The sequence below is a fragment of the Cucurbita maxima genome, unplaced genomic scaffold (genome assembly GCF_002738345.1).
Source record: "Cucurbita maxima cultivar Rimu unplaced genomic scaffold, Cmax_1.0 Cma_Scf00013, whole genome shotgun sequence".
In the NCBI taxonomy this organism is placed as follows: Eukaryota; Viridiplantae; Streptophyta; class Magnoliopsida; order Cucurbitales; family Cucurbitaceae; genus Cucurbita; species Cucurbita maxima.
In genome coordinates, this window is record NW_019272029.1 from 840488 (window position 1) to 859276 (window position 18789).

Sequence of the window (18789 nt, forward strand, 5' to 3'; positions counted from 1 at the left end):
TTGACTCGTTACGTATCGTTGTTAATTTCACGATTTTAAAACGCGTCTACTAGGGAGAGATTTCTATACCCTCTTAAAAAATGTTTTGCACTTCGCTCCAACCAATGTGAAATCTTAAACCAACTTGAAGTTGAGTTAATTTTTTTTTTAAGGTATAAATTAGGTTAAAATTTTTAAAATTCGAAAATTTGATTCAAATTATAGGTTATTTATTTATTTATTTATTTATTTTGTGGGTCAACCAGTAAAACTGTAATTCGACTGTAATTGAAGCACGTCAAAATCTTAGCGCGCAAGAAAACGTGCCCCCACTTTTCTTCTCTATCCTCCCACGACCCTAATTCTTGGCGCAACCATGGGCGGCGATACTGTTTCGCTTTCTACTCCTTCCATCCTTCACGATCACCTCTGTTCGTATTTTCAGTTTTCTGTTCTTTTGATCGAAGAAATTGGCGTCTAATTTCCACGTTTCTTCATCAAGTTTTTGTTGCTTATTTAATTTCTATCCGAAGTAATTTTGCGTCACAGCTTTAATTTAATATCCAATTGCAGATGGGGGTTCTTCTCTCGAGCATGATCAGTCGCAAATTGCTACTCAACTGCCCACTCTCAGGTATACGTTTCGATTGCTCTGTTTCATGTTCCAATCACTCCTTTTCCAGTGAAAACCCAATTAATTTTATGATGTTGCTTATTATGGGTATTGTTCTTGGTGAGAAAGGAGTAACAACAGTAACTTGAGCATGCAAACTAAGGATGATGAAGCGGATATGGAAAATGGAGTAATCATGGGAGAATTTGATGCGACTGAATCTCAATTTTCTTCATCTGCTTTGAATGTTGAAATATATCGGAGGAGGATAAATAATGTACATAGAGAGATCTTGGAGAGCTCTGATCAATTACGGATTCGTAGTGAGAACTTGAATCAGGCTAAGAGAAAAATTTTGAGGTATCTCTATTACTTTTCAGCTCAAATATGTTAGAATGAAGGAATTAAATTTTATACTGTAAAGGTCTAACATCTCATGAAGAAGAAATGAATTTATTATCCCTAGTAATGCCCAAATTGCGGTGTGAACTCCTTGTTTGAGTTGTAGATGAACTAATTAAAGTTAATGATGGTTCATGAGTACTATATCTCTTATAATTTTCAAGACTGCTACTAAATTTTGCTCATATTGACATGCTAGCCTCTATTTGGCAGCTATTCTCCTGGATCATGGATTGAGCAGGTAGGTGGAATGAAATTGTCTGACTATGATATCCCACAAACAATGTCGCTTATATTGATTGGTCCGAAAGGATCTGGTAAAAGTAGTCTTATAAATAGGATCTGCAAGGTGTTTGACGAGGACCGTTTTGTGCCCGAAAGAGCTCAAGTATCATGTATTTCTTTGAATTCATTTGAGGCTGTTCTCTAAATGAAAATAGGAGTTGCCTATTTGAACTTAAAAATTGTCGTATCTTTTCGGTGTAGGTAATTCATCTGGTGAAGATGGAACTTTTTTCCTTCAAGAATATATGATTCTGAGGAAGTCGAAATCTTTTTGTTTATACGATACCCGTGGTCTGTCTGATGACTCATTTGAAAATATTGAAGTGTTGAAACAATGGATGACCAAGGGTGTTCACCATGGAGAACTTGTAGCAAGGTTGAAGTTTTAACATTGAGACCATTTTCTTCTTTTGTAACCGCTCAAGCTCACGCTAGCAGATATTGTCTACTTTAGCCCATTGCGTGTCGTCAGCCCTACAGTTTTAAAACACATTTGTTAGGGAGAGATTTTCACACCCTTATAAGAAATGTTTCGTTCCCTCCTTGGACTAGAGCTAGACATTGGGCAGTGTTTAGAGAGAACGAAACATTCCTTATAAGGGTGTGGAGACCTCTCCCTAATAAACGTGTTTTAAAATTGTGAGACTTACGGCAATACATAACGGGCCAAAGCAAACAATATCTGCTAGCAGTGGGCTTGGACTGTTACATCTCCCATTAGTTTTAAATTCAATCCTGACTCACTTTCTTCATGTGTGTAAATTACTTCCCAGGAAATCTGATGCTTCAAGTTTAATAAATAGAATGAGTTGTAAAGCTCGCCAACACTTCCCTCTTTCTAGGGCGGTCAGAATGATTAATTTTGTCATATTCGTCGTTGATGGGCTTTCAGTTCTTAAATCAATGGATGGCGATGACATAGAGAAAGATTATGAAACAGTGATTACTACTGCGTTCAATTGCCCTTATTTATCATATGGAGGTGAAGTTATCCCACTCATCATTAGTTATAATATCATGTTTATGAGAGTAACAGGAAGATTATTATCATTATTTATTTTTTTAAGATCACATTCCTTAGGTTGCATGTTGTATGCCTTGATCATTTTTTTTCATGCTATTGAGAAATTAGAATTTTATTCTCTTTTTTCTCACAGATGACAAACCAGTTGTTGTTATAACTCATGGAGATCTACTTTCCTTTGCGGACCGTGTTCGTGTACGTGCCTATTTGGGAAATTTATTAGGTATTCCATCCGCGAAACAAATATTTGACATCCCAGGTACCGTATACTGTCCTATATTTCCTTGTGAAATTTGATTCATTGGTTTCGTTATTATCCCGCTTCCCCGTTCTTTTGAAAACTGCTTTCGACATCAATAGAATTGTTTGTCCATTTTTTTTTCTCATAATCAATAATAGCAAACAAGGGTAATCCATTGTGCTAGCAGATAGTTATGATCCAGTCACGGAGTTGACGATAATTGATATGTTACATTACTGTCTGGAGCATGCTGATAAAAACCTTTCTCCCAAGAGCTGGACGGTGTTCAAGGTTTCTTTCGCCTCGTGTTCTATCCGAAGTTTCATGTCTTTCATTTTGTTCTTTTTTAACTTCAGAATATGCACGTGTATCAAACAATTCAGTATTATACTTCTCCAAGGGATCACTAATCAAAGTTGATTGCTCACTTGCAGGATCACGTGTCCTCCGTATCAGCGAATACATACTTTCTAACCGTCATGGTGATTGTTATCATCTCAGCTTATCTGTATCAGGTATATGTTCATCATCCCGAGCAACAGGAACCTAAGAACGTTTCGAAAGGTATGGAGATAGTTTGGCATGAGATTCGACATATGTGGTTAGATTGAAGCAGGGGCAGTGTCTTGGACTTCAGAGGTTCTTTTGCTACAAATAATAGGTGGGTAAATGATATTGTCACCCAACTGTGCAGTGTGGAATAATGCTAAAACTGTTCATATTGTGATGATTTGTGTATCCTATTAGACAATGTACTGTCTTCTTATATATGAGGTAAAAGTGATAGAAAATATTAAACTGTAAATTTAGCCTCTGAATTTTGATTGGTAGTTTGTAAGCAAGATTTTGCCCAAAAGATGAGGAATGATAGGAATACATAAAGGTTTCATGGATATACATCCTAGTAAGGAAATTGCACCAAAACTGGCCAAGAAATCTGTTGGAAAGCTGCCCCTCCTGGGCTCCTGACCAACAAAATCAAGTATAAACGGTATCCTTTTTGGATCCCTTTGGTCTAAAACAGCTAAATATAATATGAATGGGAGGATGACCTGACCCATAAACTATACCTTCCAGCCAAATGTGTATGGCGCTATTGATCAAATTGTGCAAAACTTCTGTGTTGTGAAGGGGTCTTAGGCATAATCATAAGCTTGTCCTTACAGTTCTCCGATGGTAGTTTTGGGAATGCTCTGCAAGAACATGGCTCTTGCAGCTGCATCTGATGAAAACTGACCGAGCGCAGCAATTGTAGCTGTCGTGCAACCGAACTTCTCAATTCCTCTTGAGATCATACAGGTATGACTTGCCTCAACAACAACTACGATGTCTGCTCCTAATAATGATGAGACTGTCTCTGCTATCTGCCTGGTCATTCTCTCCTGAACTTGAAGCTTGAAACCATAGAAATGTATTACTGAGTTGAGAAGTGATTTCTCAAGGTGAGTGACTCCATCAGCTCTTAAGAATCCTATATGCACGACGCCATAAAAGGGAAGTAAATGGTGCTCGCATTGAGACCAGAACGAGAAATTCATCTCTGATTGAATTTTTTTCTCGGAGAGGTTACCGTTCTCGTTGTGTTCGAAATGAGTTCTACCATTAGCAAAGCCATTGAGCTTCATCATATCCATCTTCATTTCCACATTACAGTTTTGGAAGTTCATTAGCCAGTTCACAAAGTGACCAGGTGTTCCAAGAAGCTCTTCCCTTGAAGGGTCTTCACCTAACGACCTCAAAATTGATGTCGCTGCAGTGGTCATTCTCGGGTTTAATGACTCGATTTTGGTTGAGAATTTAGAAGCTGAAGGAAAATGAGATGGGCACCAAAGTTGAGAATTTGAATCTGGTGCACCAGCTTTGCTTAGATCTATGCCTCTAAATTTTAAAAGACTGAAGAAGTCCATCCAGGCATCAGCATCTTGGTTTTCGAAAGCTCCCAAACCAGATTGAACCTGCACTTTGACCCATCCTGAGGATTTCGAGTCGAGAAAGACCGACTCCAAGCTCGGGAAATGAATGTGCAAACAATGAAGTACAACAGCAACACCTCCTGGGTTGATACCATGTTGCAGAGCTGAACAAATTTGATCAGCTAGACGTTGAGGCTTTTGAAGTCGCTTTGCATACACGTCAGAAACTCGAGAGAGCTTACTCAGCCCTACAACTTGCTGACCAGATGGAACATAACCCACATGACATTTCACTTGAAATGGAAGCAGACATGACTCACAATATGAGAAGAAGTCAAGATCTCGAACAATCACAATCCCACCTGCACCTCCAGCTTGACCAAGACCATTATGCAGTCCAGCTTCGGGGAATAAAGCACTTTCAATAATGTCCTTCGCTGTTTGTCCATACCCTGAAATAGAATTATGTATATGAATGAAGAGATGATAGTGTTCATTTTACATCAGAATTCATATGTTTCCAGGCAATTGCTCCATCTTATCCTTTCCTTCCTTTTGTTTCCTTAAAGTTGTCGACTATGATTATCTGATTCTACAAGTTCTTAAGAATCAAAACTCAATTTATGGAAACCATCCAGGTGTTTATGTCAAGTCACACAGCATGAACAAATTCAATGCAGCAGAAGAGAGACAAAATAAGGACAAAAAATGCGCTTAATTCTCAAAAACCAATGCCACCATAATCTCAGCACAAATTCTGAAATAGACTATGCATCAAGATGAAGAACCTGGTGTTCCCATGTCCAACTATGCACAAAAACAAAAACAAAACAGAATAGAACAAGAACAAAGAACAAGAAGAAAAACAGAACAGGAACAAGAACAAACACAAAAACAAAAACAAAACAAAACTAAAACAGGGGCAAGATGGATGGAAGCTTCAATTAGAGATGGTATAGGACTCCAGTTCTGTTTTCCAGTATAAAAACATACCCATTATCAAGCCAAGGGACTTTTCTCCAAAAACATTTCAACACGACAAATCTTTTACATAATGTTTTAAGAAGCTGGAAGCTGGGAAAGATGGGGGATGGAGGCTTGAACGGTCTTAGAAGCCTGAAATTAGAGGGAACTCTGCCCATGACATCCTTGCGTAATACTCAAATTCCTCATAAAAAAAATGTAAGAGTTTTCATTTGTCTGAAGTTTTTGGAATCTTTAAGGTAACTTGGCAGTTAGCCGCTAAGAACAGCTTTTAGAAACAAGTACTAAGAACCAATAAGAACAAGAGAACAGTGAGCTATATATGCTTCCATAAAAATACTTTGAAATACATCCAAACTCACCTGACCACACATGCACAACTAATAGTGGCAGTTCTTTATAAACAAATACCTTTATGAGGCTTATTCTACTATAATAAGGCAACTCTCACCTCTTGTTCCTTCTCTAAGAGCCTTGGCTACACGGAGGGGGGTCTTTCTGATGCCCTCTCTATTGATATCTTCCCCTAAACCCTGCAACAAAACTTTCACGGCATCCATGATAGCAATAGTTTCAGGTTCATCCTCAACCCCGCTATGTTTCGCTCCATTCTCGACCTTCAAATCCGAAAGCTCTTCACCTGAAGCGGCCATTGTCGGATTTCAAAAACTCCCGAATCCCAAAGAGAGGGGGGGAAATAAACAATACCCAACTCCAAAAACCGTCCACACCCAGATCAAATCAGGGGTATATGGGAAGATTCGTGACACATACGGGAAACCCCACTCATCGTATCAACAGATTTGATGAACTCCACTTGGGCCTCAACGAAATATTGCTATATTTGCGAAAACGAGGCTACAAATCAAATGAGCATGAGAAATACAATGCACCCAGATAAGGAAATCGCGACAGAGACAGAAAACAAGCCCTAATAAGCAAGTAGAAGAAATGAAAATGGAACGAATGGGTAGTGTAAGAACTTGTGCTAGGGAAATTGTAAGAAACAAATGGCACCACAGTTCATAGGGATAATCTTGTAGTTGGGAAATGGGTATAGAGAATGGGAATGCTGGATCAATGGCGCCACATAGAATGAAGTTATAGGATTGAGGAAAGGTTGCGGCAGGGATCGGTGAAAGGTGTGCCGAATCTGAATGGTTGAAGGATGAGATGGGCCACTGGGGTTTTTGCTTTTTTTTGGATCTCAAGACTTGAAAAGAACACACCCACCACCCATTGTTGGAGGATTCAATCTTTCCATTTTATCATTATGGTCTATTTGTTTTGACAAGAAGTCACAACCTAAATTAACATGGTTAAGTGGGATATTTATTAAAATTTCCATTCTCAACCATAATTTAATGGTGACAACCTAATTTAATATGTTTTTTTGAGTAATACAACGTTGTTACATCTTGAATGAGGTTAAGTAGGACAAAATATGAGTTTATAGGTTAAATGGAACGGATATCAAGTAAAGGTTAATTTTAGATCTTAGGTTAGTTTGTGTGGACAACCTTCGTTATTGTAGGAACTCTTTTCTAGGGACGATAATTTTGTTTTAAGGCTATGTGAGATCTGGCATTTTGGATAGATAGAAGAACTAAATGTTCCTTGTAAGGGTGTGAAAATCTATCAATAGATATGTTTTAAAACCGTGAGGTTAAGGGCGATGCTTGACGGATCGAAACAGAAAATATCTATTAGAGATGAATTTAGGCATTACATGTAGTAATAGAGTTTGGATAGCCCGCTAGAATGGTTGTAATATCAATGGTCCAAAAAATAAAAATAATTAAAAAAAAGAAAAAGAAAAATGCCTTTTCGCAGCCCCCACCGTACGCTGACGGCTGACGCGGGTACAGTGAGCAGTGAGCAGTGAGCTGAGAGCAGCCCAAATATCCACTGTCTAAAGAAATTTTGAAGAACCCAATTTGCAGATTTCGAACTGTTGTTGGCAGATCAATGTGGTATATTGAAGAAGATAGACACAGAGAAGAGAGTATTCTGGAAAGCTTAGACGTAGCGGTGTTTGGGGAGGAGTATTACCGCCATTACCGCCATGGGTTATGCACATGGACGAGCACAATCGGTGTTGTTTGAAGCTAAAAGACGAAGCTCCATTTCCTCGGTTCCGAGCCCTCAAACGAACCCTAACTCGCCGGGGAAGAAGAGGACACTGCGTTGGTCTGATGTGTGTGGCAGAAGGACACCGAATTGCTTTAGAGTGTTATTGTTGCTATGCAACTTCAATCCTCGTGTATAGACTCTCATATTCCCACATCCAACTCCAAAACCAACCCCCTCTTAATCGCTAATTTCTGCAAAATCGACCGTACGCTGCTTTTTTCGGATGAGCTTCTTCTTAGGATCCTCACGAAATTACCGGATTCTCAGCGGAACTCCAACTTTCTTGTCTGCAAACGGTGGCTGAATCAGTAGGGTCGTATTGTACGGTAGCTCAGGGTAATGGATTTGAATTTTCTCTTGTCGGGTAGGTTGATTTTGAGGTTTCCAAATCTTAATCGTGTGGATTTAATCTCTGGATCTTTGATGTGTTTTAGAAATTCTGGTATTCTTGTTGAGTAATAGGATTCATTCAATGCATGCTGATTCCTGATTTTTGCCTATTCCGGGTGTTGGTGAGGAAAATATTATTGACAATATGGTGATTGATAGAGGGCTGAAAGCATTGGCCTTGGATTTAGCTTTTATTGGTGGAAGTGAGTTGGGATTGTTGGGTGTGGCCGAGGAATGTGAGACCTTGCAAGAACTTGAATTGCACTAGTGTAATGATAATCTGCTGAGAGGAATTTGCTGCTTGTGAGAATTTGCAAATTCTGAAATCTGAGTCCTTGTCCTGTTCTTGAGCGGTTGCATTTGCAGAACTGTCAACTACGGGATAAAAAGAGTGCTAAAGCATTGTTTATTACTTGGTGGTGCTTTGAAGGAGATTTTCATCGGTGATTGCTGGGGACTGGCGGATGACTTATTCAGCTTTGCATGTCATTGCTGGAACTATTGGAGGAGTTCTGGCAATTTTTGGAATCTACTGAGGACACCAACTCGAACAAAAAGTGTCATGCTTTCCTTTCTAAGTAAGTGGCACCTCGGAACCTTGGATTTAGCTATGCTCATAGTATATATAAAAGTATGACATGAGAAGTATGTCATAGAAATTTGAGTATGAAATGAGTTGGTTTGAATAGATGTATGTAAGAGCACGTTAAACGTTATGATACACGCTTATCGAAGAACGAACTGTTGAGTTATGATATGACTGAAATTGAGAGCATTCCTTTAATATGATATAAAGCATGTTATGGGAACCCGATTATATATGTTTGAGCATAGAATGAGTTGAGATGACACATGTTGAATGTGATTATGTATGTTTACTGAAATGCGTATGCACTATCTTATGAAGTGAGATTCATGACTAGGTATCTATGTTTAGATCACTATGCTATGTCTCTATGTCATATGTTCACGATGTATGCGGTTATATGGGGACGATTAGGGGTTCGCCAACTAACCTCTAATTGTGAACTTGACTCAATTTTCAGGGGTTTGGATAACCATAGAACTGGCTTATGATATTTTATGATTTATAATTGTACCCTGTGGGGACGACTGTGAAGTTTGCTAGTTAGTTTCTTGTAGTGAGCCTGTCATGAGCGGTAGAGATCCACAGCCGTACCTTGGACTCCCAAGGGGTGGATTGTATTGGAGAGGAGAACAACTCCCTAATAGATTCACATGAAACCTCTCTAATAAACTCGCATAGTGGACTTACATGAAACCTCTCTAATAAACTCGCGTAGTGGACTTAGGGCCAATATAGGCTATGATGTGGCCTAATCTATGAACTCGAGCAATGTGAGCACATTGAAAAGTCTATGCTTTAAAAACTATGTTTCTAAATGACTATACTTAAAAGCAATTGAGTACGTGCCATTATATTGCTTTTCCATCATAAAACTAAAGAAATACGAAACTCCCAAGCAATGAAGATTAGTAGCTTCAATTTTTCAGTCCAAAGTTCAAAAGTGAAAGAAATATGCTTACATATTCAGTTTTAACACACCGTTATAAGATTTAAGGAACAAAAAGTTCAAACGGATCTCCATGTCTGATACCCAAAATCCATGCCTGGTAGGAGAAGGTTGGAACTTTGTTCGGCTCAAAATCAAACCAGCCAGCTCGATCAACATAGTTTTGAATCAGCTCACCTCCTAAAGTTGTCACTGCCGACGTCCCAATTGCATCAGCAATGCATCCCCCAATGATATGAACATAGACAAGGCAATTTTCTGGCTTCTCAATGTAAGCTTTACCCACACCAAGCAATCCAATACATAGAACAGAGACTATTGTGACTGTTGGAATCTTGAGAAATTTGTCCTCTGGCTTACGGAACGTGAAGCCATAAAGGAGAGGGGGCACCAACCCAAATATCAGGAATGATAGGATAGCCACTGTCAAATGGAGGCGATAGTTTTTTCTATCTCCGAACACTTGTTCATATCTATCCACTTCTTCCTCTCTTTGTTCATCAGGTCCACTTTCCTGGCCGCTTTTCCAGTGTTTTGATATCTGGAAATTGGTCATTGAATTCAGAACTATAGAAATAGGTATTGGCATTGTAAGAAGAGGGGAATGTAATTACTCACTCTATAGCTCATCACAAACAGTCCAATAATCAAGTTTGATAGTGAAAGAGCTACCGTTTTTCCTGTGAGTATCAATGACTTCTTTATTTGATTGTTTGTCTGTGTATTAAACTAAAAGCACTGTAGAAGGTGTGAGATCCCACGTCGGTTGTGAAGGAGAACGTAGCATTCTTTATAAGAGTGTGGAAACTTCTCTCTAGCAGACGCGTTTTAAAACTTTGAGGGGAAGTCTGAAAGGGAAAGTCGAAAGAGGACAATAATTGCTAGTGGTGGTCTTAGACTGTTACAAATGACATCAAAGCAGATATCAGACGATGTGCTAGTGAGGAGGCTGAACCTCGAAGGGGGTGGACACGAGGCGGTGTGCCAGCAAGGATGTTGGCCTCGAAGGGGGGTGGATTGGGGTTTCATTGATTGGAGAAGAGAACAAGTGTCAGCAAGGACGTTGGGCTATGAAGGGAGTAGATTGTGAGATCACATATCGGTTGAAGAAGAGAATGAAGCACTTTTTTATAAGGGTGTGGAAATGTCTCCCTATCATTTTTTATAATATTTGCTATTGGTGGATTAGGAATAGAAAGAAATTTACCAGTGGTAGCACCTGTGCTTGCTGAAGATGTGACAATGCCTAAGCTTGCTATCAGTTCAGTTAAACCGCCATACAGCACACTTTTCACAATTTCGGTTCTAATTGAAGTTGCACTTTGTTGTTCTTCAATTTCTGGTTCAGTAACAATGAGTTCGTGTGGAGTTGAAGCAACTAAAATTTGTTGACAAAGGACTTCCTGTTCACCATTATGAGTGTAAATGACTTCATTTGATTGTTCCTCAGTATTATCTTCGCCTATTTGTTCATCTTTCGGATCTTCATCTAACTGTTCATCTGTAGGATCTTCCCCCAACGGTTCATATTTAGGATCTTCACCCAACTGTTCATCTGTACGATCTTCCCCTACCGGTTCATGTTTAGGATCTTCCCCCAACGGTTCATATTTAGGATCTTCACCCAACTGTTCATCTGTACGATCTTCCCCTACCGGTTCATGTTTAGGATCTTCCCCCAATGGTCCATGTTTAGGATCTTTACCGAACTATTCATCTTTAGGATCTAGCTGAAAGGTAAAGTATGAGTCGTCTTAGAACCCTTGAAATGGATAAAAAAAAAAGTAAGTTTTAAGGGCTTCTACATACATACCTGCATCAACAATGATTCCATTTTTGAGGTTAGCAACACCTGTATTAATAATCAAACCAGTAAATATGGATCAAATTAGCAAAGAATGGACTAAAGTATACAAGAATTAGTAGTAATAGAAGTTGAACAGAACGAACAGCCGATATTCCTGTGGGTATGGGGAGGTTGGTGGCAGCCTCCTCCTCCTCCTGCCAGTGCCATTTTCTTGATTTGTCTTTCACTTTCAGCTTTGGTTGCTACTGCTTCCGTCAATGTATACTCATATTCAGTGATTATTGCATACGGGATGTTTGAACTTTCTCAAACAACTACTTGTTTCTGGCTGCCTTCTCTTTTCCTTCTTCTTCTTTCCTCTTTCTCAATTCATATCTCTTTCCCTCCCCTCATTTTCTTAATTTATTTCTTTCTCATCATTTCTTTATAAACTTAGGTGGCAGTTGTTGAATTTGTGCCTCCCACTTGAAAGAACCAATATTACTCAATAATAATTTGATCACGACAGTACCGACACTTGGTTCATTTCATGTGAGATTTCACGTTGGTTAGAGAGGAGAACGAAACATTTATTGTAAAGGCATGAAAACCTCTCCCTAGTAGATGAGTTTTAAAGTTGTGAAGTTGATGGTGATACTTAACGGGCCAAAGCAGATAATATCTACTAGCGGTAGGCTTGAGCTGTTACAAATGATATTGGAGTCAGACACTAGGTGGTGTGCCAGCGAGGACATTGGCCCCCCAATGAGGATGAATTATGAGACCGCACATTGGGTTGGAGAGAAGAACGAAATATTTATTATAAGGGTGTGGAATTTTTTTTTCTAGTAGACGCTGGCCCCGAGGGAATAAATTATAAGACCTCACATTAGTTGGAGAGAAGATTAAAGTATTTATTAGAGGGTGTGGAAACTTCTCCTTAGACACATTAGGCTGATGGAGATATGTAACAGGCTAAAACGGACAATATCTACTAGTAGTGGACTTGAGCGGTTACAAATGATATTGGAGTCCGACACTGAACAGTGTGCCAACAAGGATGCTGGCCTCTAATGGGGATGAATTATAAAACCTCACATTGGTTGAAGAGAAGAACAAAATATTTATTATAAGGGTGTGGAAACCTCGAGTAGACACTTTAAATTGATGAAGTACATAACAGTAGTAGGTCAAAATGGATAATATCTACCGACGGTGGGTTATACGGTTACCTTTCAAAAGCAAAATTTGTGATATATATTCATTTGACTTGGCCATGCCTAATGGTATGGTGGTAAGGTGCTGCAACATTCAAACTTTGAAAAGGTAAAAAAAAATTGAATTAGAAATCTATGAAAAAATGTATTCCAATTTGGAGGATTTGTAATAAATGAATCATGTGGGCGAATTCATATAGAGCGTAGATAATGGGCGGAGCAAGTGACAGGGGCCTCACTCCATTAACAAACAACCTTCTCAAGAGAGAGTTTGTGAGATGAGAACAAAATCTGGCAGGCCGCAGCCAAGGGTTTCAATGGAGAACACACAAGAAAAACAGGAGGAAAATGTAGAAAGTTGTGTGGAGGAGTCCGTTGTTGAGAGCCGGAAGAATGACCGGAAAGGAAAACGTATTGTCGAAGAGAAGTCGGAGAGGCTGAAGAAGGTCGAGGATAAGAGAGCAAAATGCTGCGTTGGGAATGCTATTTCACTCGCACTAAGAAGCTATTTGAAATTAAAGGACGTGGATATAAAAATTGAAGAAGGAATCAAATACATGCTGGAAAGAAAGCACAAAGAAGCAGCGCCAATCACACAAGGCTTTTCGTCAATTGAAACTGAGCTTAATTGTTTGGACGGAATTACAGGTAATCCATCGGTAACGACTGTGAATAATCAATATACATAGAATTTGCTTATACCGTAACATTTGATGTATGTTATGTTATATAGAAACAACAAAGCCGGAAAGGGAAAAGAATCTGCTGCTAATCCTAAAGAGATTTCAGTCACCAGATGGTAGCCATTCCATCATACTTGTGTCTGGTAAGGTTTCAGTATACTAAATTAAAATACTATATATATATAAATACTGCTTTGATTGATTCTCGTTATGGTTTACAGGTAGATTGAGATTGAAGATTCTCTCTACAGATTATTTTTGTCTACTACGAGGGGGAAAAAAAGAAAATACTCAATGAGGAACACTAAGGATTAACTATATTCAACAAACAAATTTGATTGATTAATGTATGAAAAATTTGCAGTATGTTTGAGAAAACATTTGGTAGAGCAGGAGGATGAATATGGTGGCATATTGCAAGGGAAATGCTCAAAAAGTAAAGAGGATGTATTAAGAAAGTTAGGTACTTAGTTACTACTTCAGTATTTATGGATGCATAATTTGGTTAATTATTTGATGATTGTAACTAATTAATACAATTTGCACTTGATACAAGAAGAGAGTTGGAGCATGCAGAAAAAGTATGTTTAATCTCACGAAGGCGAAGGGGAAAGCTTCTCTCTCAGTCATCATCTGGGGTGGATGATGTAATTCCCAAGTACTCCGATGAAGATTTCCTAACAGTTATGAGTAAGTGAAAGAGTAAATCAAATAAGTATTGTAACTATGAGCTAAAAGTATATTGATAAAAATTGATGAACTATTGAAACTATGAGCTAAGTTGGGTTGATTAAGATATATATTCTAAATCAAGACAACCTCAAATAATAAAGAGGTGTAGTATAAGTGAATCACGAAAACAAAACCTTACTAACAATGAATGATTTACAGTAATTATGAAGAGAAATGATGAAGTTAGAAGGTGAATATCTTTGGTCCTTGCTAGCTGGGGCGACGTACTCGGATGATATACTTTCACGATACTCTATGGATGTACTTGAACGGGCAGGTAAGTGTGTGAGGCCAAAAAATAATGTTATTTGTTTACAACCTATCTTCTTTTTTGAATTATATATATAAATATTTAATATGCCCATTTTAAATGGTGATTAATATAGTATTACACACTTGTACAGAATCTATGAATGCAATTTCTTTGTGGAAAGAACAAGAAATGCAACCAAATTTGGGGGATGACACCATCAACATCGACTACAAAAAATATACACTGGAAAGGATGAGTAACACTAGTAGTTCACGACTTTTATTTTAATCATGGGATAATTGTATTCAATTCAATTCATTTGTTAAATTTATTTGGCAGTAAATTTGAGAGAACAATATTTAAGGGTGGAAGATGAATATTTTTGGGTATTAGAAGAGAGACCACCAAGAACCATGCCAACACATACACTTCATTTGATGTCGACCAAATTCATTTGGAGTACGTCTGGGAGAAAGTACTACAAACATCATGTAAGTTAAGCTTGGAAATGAAATTTTATTTTGTGGATCTACAGATTCTCTTAGAGTAAAAATGATAAACTTGGAAAGTGATTGTTATTGCCTGCTACAAAAAGTTCTCGACCCACAAGAGAGAGATGCATATGCATATGAAAAGATAGGTAAACTTTATTCCACTTTTTCAATTATAATATGGTCTCAGTTCCAGTCTTTATTAATTTTGGTATATGTATTCAAGCAGTCAATGCTAGAAAACAGTTGCTGGAGATAGAAGACCAATATTTTAGTCGCTTCAAATACAACATTGCCAGAACAATTCCTCCAACCACCTCTAACCACCCCAGGTTTGAACTTACTCTATAATTTCTAATACTAACCATGCATTTTCATTTTGTTTTTGGTTTTTCCATTCTTTCTCTTCTTAAAATAATATAAATGCTCTCAATCATTTCCCTGTTGCCAATCGGATCACGATAAGGTGAGGCACGACCTCCACCGTCATCCAACTCTAGGACATATGTGTCTCTTTGTCTTGGTAGACAAAGAGAACTAGTTGCCTATTCTCTAATGATTCCCATATAATCATAGTAACTTGAGATCTGCTCTTCTGAACACGTTCATTGTCAAAGATAGTTGGAGATCCTTTGAACAATCTTCATATAATAACCTAATGGTACTGTAGTACACGTTCATCTAGGGTATGGCCCGATGCACAGCCAACTCAGTATACCAATGCAAACCTCATCTACTCAAATGGTTTATAAGGTTAACCGACAATCCTTTAAGACTCCTCACATTGTACTAATAATATAATTACAAAGGGGAGTGACCCCGTGCCTCTCCAACTACACAATACTACCTCATCCCTATCCCTCAAGACAACTTCACTATCAGGGATTGGTTGGCTAACCCCTAATAGACCCCACATTGTGACCTATTAAAGAGGCCCACAGTCATGAATTACAGCTAGGGTACAATAGTAAGCATAACAAAGCACATACTATGCTATTAATTCCATAATTCCACCAACAATCAATAAAATAAATTACCAAAAACCGAGTGATCACACACTAATAGCCAATTAACACGCTTAATAGGCTTAATTTCCATCAATACGACCATATAGTACTTGAGTTTGAGATAATAGACCATGTTCATGCATGTTCTATGAGAAAAAAAACTTCACAAACGAAACTCCAATAAGCTACTTATGGCCTACCTATTTAAGCCCTTTTTCTCGTTAAAATCCTCCAATTTCTTTTAATTAGGCCCTAGAATAAGAAAAAAAAATTAATGTCAAGGAGAAATAAGAGTTAATTACTCAATCTGGTTCAATTGGACCAAAGTAAGAAATCGGACTCGGTCCAGCTAAACCAGTCAACAGTCTAACACCAAAGTCGACATTGTCTTCTACCTTAAAACCTGTGTTTTGATTATTTTTGCATATGTTTTTGTTTAATTAAAGTTGTCCAAATTTGCTCGACTCAAAATCATCCAAAATATGTAACTGAATAAAGAAAAATTTTCAAAAGAAGTTTTTGGTTTTTTACCAAAATTCATGCCAGTTTTCTGGAGAGGCTCTGATGAGCTATCTCGAAGGTGCAAATTTTCTCCGATGAAGAGGGATCGTTTTTCAGATTCTTCTGACTTTTCCTCTTCACTTCTCTCGCATCATTAAAAAGGTAAAAACACTTTGACCTATAATTGACTAACGATCCAATTGATAATTGATGGTCTGTATTTTGTGGACTTGGTCAAAATACTAATTTAATAATAATCTTTTTTATGACTCAGCTTCCTCATTCCTCTCCCCATCTGAAGCTACTAAATCATTCGACAGTATTGTTGAAGAAAAAGAATTCCTCAAAAAAGCACATAATTTAATAAAATCATATGACATATATTGTTCCAAGTGCGAGAACTGTATCAACGATGTGATTCAAAGAGTATTGAATTTAGAAAATGTTGAAGAATCATCTGCAAACTTGGAAGACGTTCCAGAAAAGTGTTATGAACTTTCTTATAAGATTCTCAATTCGGGGATCATATGTTGTCCTACTTGCAACAATGATGACAAAAACGTGAACTCACCATTCTCCAGAACCAGCCACAGCTCTTCTACAAGATTCAACATCATCCACGGCTCTTATACAAACTTCAACACCACCCACTCATGGCATACGTGAGTTTGACGTAAAAAACGTGTCAAAATTATATGATGAATTTATGTGTTTTAGTTTTGGAATTGTTTGATAATGGGTTGAGATTAATACCACTCTGTCATATAAACTTTTTTTTCACTCATCTTTTCTATTCCGTTGTAAGCTGGTGAAGCAATGCCCCATCAAGAATGCTTAGCTATCATGATCCCTCCATATGAACCAAGCACTAGAGTTAGAAGAAGGTGGGAAATTCGTAGATATATAGTTCTTGGTGGTTTAATGGAATCAATTACAAGTTTAGCTATTGTAACTGCAGCAATGACTGCAAAGATTTCTGATGGTAATGGTTTTCATTTCCTCTATTTCCCTTTTTCTTAAATAATGATTTGTCGATCTCTAGTTGATCTTGGATTGGGATTCTTGCAGGAAATATAGTAGCTTTGGCATTGACAAATTTGCTAGCTGGACTCTTTGTTATTAGACATGATGTAAGCATTTACCTTTTGTCTTTTGGGTTTTCAAATTTTTTGATATAGTGAAACGTATGAAGTAAATGTACAGGTATCAAGATTGCAGAAGAAGAGAAAAATACCTAGAATTGAAGTGGACGGGAATAACTACAAAGAAGTATTGAAGGAAAAAATGTATCGTCTTCTCTGTTTTATCATCGCCTACTTATCTTTCTTGTTTTTTGGGTTAGTGCCACCACTGGTTTATGCACTCTCATCCCTCAAGATTAGAAACAAAAACCTCAAAATCATTGTGGCTGCAGGAGCTTCCCTTTCATGCACTGCACTTCTTGCTGTCCAGAAAGCTCACATTAATCAAAAGCCAAGAAATAGGCTAGTTTATGTCAAAACTGCAGCCGTAGATGTTTCAGTGAGAGTTGGGGCCTTTGGCATATCATATCTAGTAGGTTACATGTTTGGCACCTTGCAGAGGAACTTCTGTGGGACTTGTGAAACTCAGCACACCCACTTCATCATTTTGCTTTGGTTTCTGCAGAATATGGTTATACATAAGTCTTTGACCAACTTCTATGCTGGTTCAGTAGTTAAAGAAATGGGATATCTTAACTGGAATTGCTATGTTATTTAACACCCAGTTCTGCACCTTTATTCAATGATGCAATTCTTTATCGCCAGCTTGTCGGTTTACTTCAATATCTCACATTTACCCGACTCGACATTGCCTTTGTAATCAATAGAGTAGGTCAATTCATGATCATCCCACAATTCTTCTTTTTTTCTTTTCTTTGTGGATCAAGCAACCTGGTATTATGTTTAGTTGAGAAGATTTGTCTCTCACAACCCTTTTGTAACTCTGTCAGGTTGGTGATACATCTGAATTGTCGTTCTACATATGGTTTTATTGCTTTTCTTGGCTCCAGTCTATATCCTGGTTTGCCAACAACCAACACACCATTTCCTGCTCATCCACACTCTGCCGAAATATCGCTTGTTGGTACTGTAACTGCTGATCTCTTTTGGTTGCGGCAGTTCCATTGTGATTTTCTTGTTCCTTTGACAGCCTCCTCCCCCGCTATGGTGTGACAATGTCAATTTTACTTGCAAAAAAACCAGTGTTACTGCCATTTATATCTTCCATTTTGATCGTGACAAGGTTGTTCACAAGAACATTTTTGTTCACTTTATATCTTCCAAAGATCAATTTGTTGATTTTCTCGCCAAGCTGTTGTCATCCAAATCTTCTTGTCTTCTCGGGACAAACTTCTGACCTCTACCCAGTCTTCAGTTTGAGGAGGCATGTTATGAAGTGTTCTACATATTATCCGTGGTCATATTTTATGCCTTAAATTGTAAATAATGTTGTTGTAATCTTGCCAAATAAATGCTTTTACCTTATTTGCTTGTTCTCTCAATGTACATAAAGGGGTCAGCACCAATATAAAATTCATGAAGGAAAATGCATTCAATATTGTCTATCTTCCTCTGTGTTTCTATAGCTCTCACTTATG

At 37.9% G+C, this 18789-nt stretch overlaps 4 protein-coding genes and 1 pseudogene across 4 annotated transcripts; 3 read left to right on the forward strand and 2 right to left on the reverse strand.

Annotated features, from left to right (window-relative positions):
* Positions 1 to 288: 288 nt before the first annotated feature.
* Positions 289 to 3349, forward strand: LOC111488225. The gene is made up of 9 exons (XM_023135916.1): positions 289 to 410; positions 553 to 613; positions 722 to 952; positions 1208 to 1389; positions 1481 to 1655; positions 2053 to 2261; positions 2437 to 2562; positions 2732 to 2835; positions 2979 to 3349. Exons 1-9 carry the CDS (start codon positions 356 to 358, stop codon positions 3153 to 3155), a joined length of 1320 nt encoding a protein of 439 aa, XP_022991684.1. The 5' UTR covers positions 289 to 355; the 3' UTR covers positions 3156 to 3349.
* Positions 3350 to 3368: 19 nt separating this feature from the next.
* On the reverse strand, positions 3369 to 6640 carry LOC111488224 (GTP cyclohydrolase 1-like). Its single transcript, XM_023135914.1, has 2 exons — positions 5893 to 6640; positions 3369 to 4909 (listed from the first exon to the last, which is right to left on the reverse strand). The coding sequence occupies exons 1-2, from the start codon at positions 6092 to 6094 to the stop codon at positions 3705 to 3707; spliced, it is 1407 nt and encodes a 468-aa protein (XP_022991682.1). The 5' UTR covers positions 6095 to 6640; the 3' UTR covers positions 3369 to 3704.
* A 631-nt stretch (positions 6641 to 7271) lies between these two features.
* LOC111488011 lies at positions 7272 to 14088 on the forward strand (annotated as a pseudogene).
* On the reverse strand, positions 9543 to 11513 carry LOC111488291 (membrane protein of ER body 1-like). The gene is made up of 5 exons (XM_023135990.1): positions 11450 to 11513; positions 11313 to 11351; positions 10707 to 11198; positions 10137 to 10216; positions 9543 to 10040 (listed from the first exon to the last, which is right to left on the reverse strand). The coding sequence occupies exons 1-5, from the start codon at positions 11511 to 11513 to the stop codon at positions 9543 to 9545; spliced, it is 1173 nt and encodes a 390-aa protein (XP_022991758.1).
* Positions 14089 to 16739: 2651 nt separating the features above from the next.
* On the forward strand, positions 16740 to 18756 carry LOC111488012 (membrane protein of ER body 2-like). Its single transcript, XM_023135573.1, has 4 exons — positions 16740 to 16831; positions 16975 to 17151; positions 17238 to 17299; positions 17373 to 18756. Exons 2-4 carry the CDS (start codon positions 16986 to 16988, stop codon positions 17907 to 17909), a joined length of 765 nt encoding a protein of 254 aa, XP_022991341.1. The 5' UTR covers positions 16740 to 16831; positions 16975 to 16985; the 3' UTR covers positions 17910 to 18756.
* Positions 18757 to 18789: the final 33 nt, after the last annotated feature.

Bases quoted from the DNA above. Each gene is read 5' to 3' on its own strand.
- LOC111488224 (XM_023135914.1), bottom strand. From the start codon at position 6,094: ATGGCCGCTTCAGGTGAAGAGCTTTCGGATTTGAAGGTCGAGAATGGA. The intron at 4,910-5,892 runs GTGAGAGTTGCC...ATTCTATTTCAG, and splicing joins TCTTAGAGAAGGAACAAGAG to GGTATGGACAAACAGCGAAG.
- LOC111488012 (XM_023135573.1), top strand. From the start codon at position 16,986: ATGCCCCATCAAGAATGCTTAGCTATCATGATCCCTCCATATGAACCA. The intron at 17,152-17,237 runs GTAATGGTTTTC...GGATTCTTGCAG, and splicing joins GACTGCAAAGATTTCTGATG to GAAATATAGTAGCTTTGGCA. The intron at 17,300-17,372 runs GTAAGCATTTAC...GTAAATGTACAG, and splicing joins TCTTTGTTATTAGACATGAT to GTATCAAGATTGCAGAAGAA.
- LOC111488291 (XM_023135990.1), bottom strand. From the start codon at position 11,513: ATGGCACTGGCAGGAGGAGGAGGAGGCTGCCACCAACCTCCCCATACC. The intron at 11,199-11,312 runs GTATGTATGTAG...AGTTCGGTAAAG, and splicing joins TGGAATCATTGTTGATGCAG to ATCCTAAACATGGACCATTG. The intron at 10,217-10,706 runs GTAAATTTCTTT...TTTAATACACAG, and splicing joins AAGCACAGGTGCTACCACTG to ACAAACAATCAAATAAAGAA.
- LOC111488225 (XM_023135916.1), top strand. From the start codon at position 356: ATGGGCGGCGATACTGTTTCGCTTTCTACTCCTTCCATCCTTCACGAT. The intron at 1,390-1,480 runs GTATTTCTTTGA...TTTTCGGTGTAG, and splicing joins CGAAAGAGCTCAAGTATCAT to GTAATTCATCTGGTGAAGAT. The intron at 2,836-2,978 runs GTTTCTTTCGCC...GCTCACTTGCAG, and splicing joins AGAGCTGGACGGTGTTCAAG to GATCACGTGTCCTCCGTATC.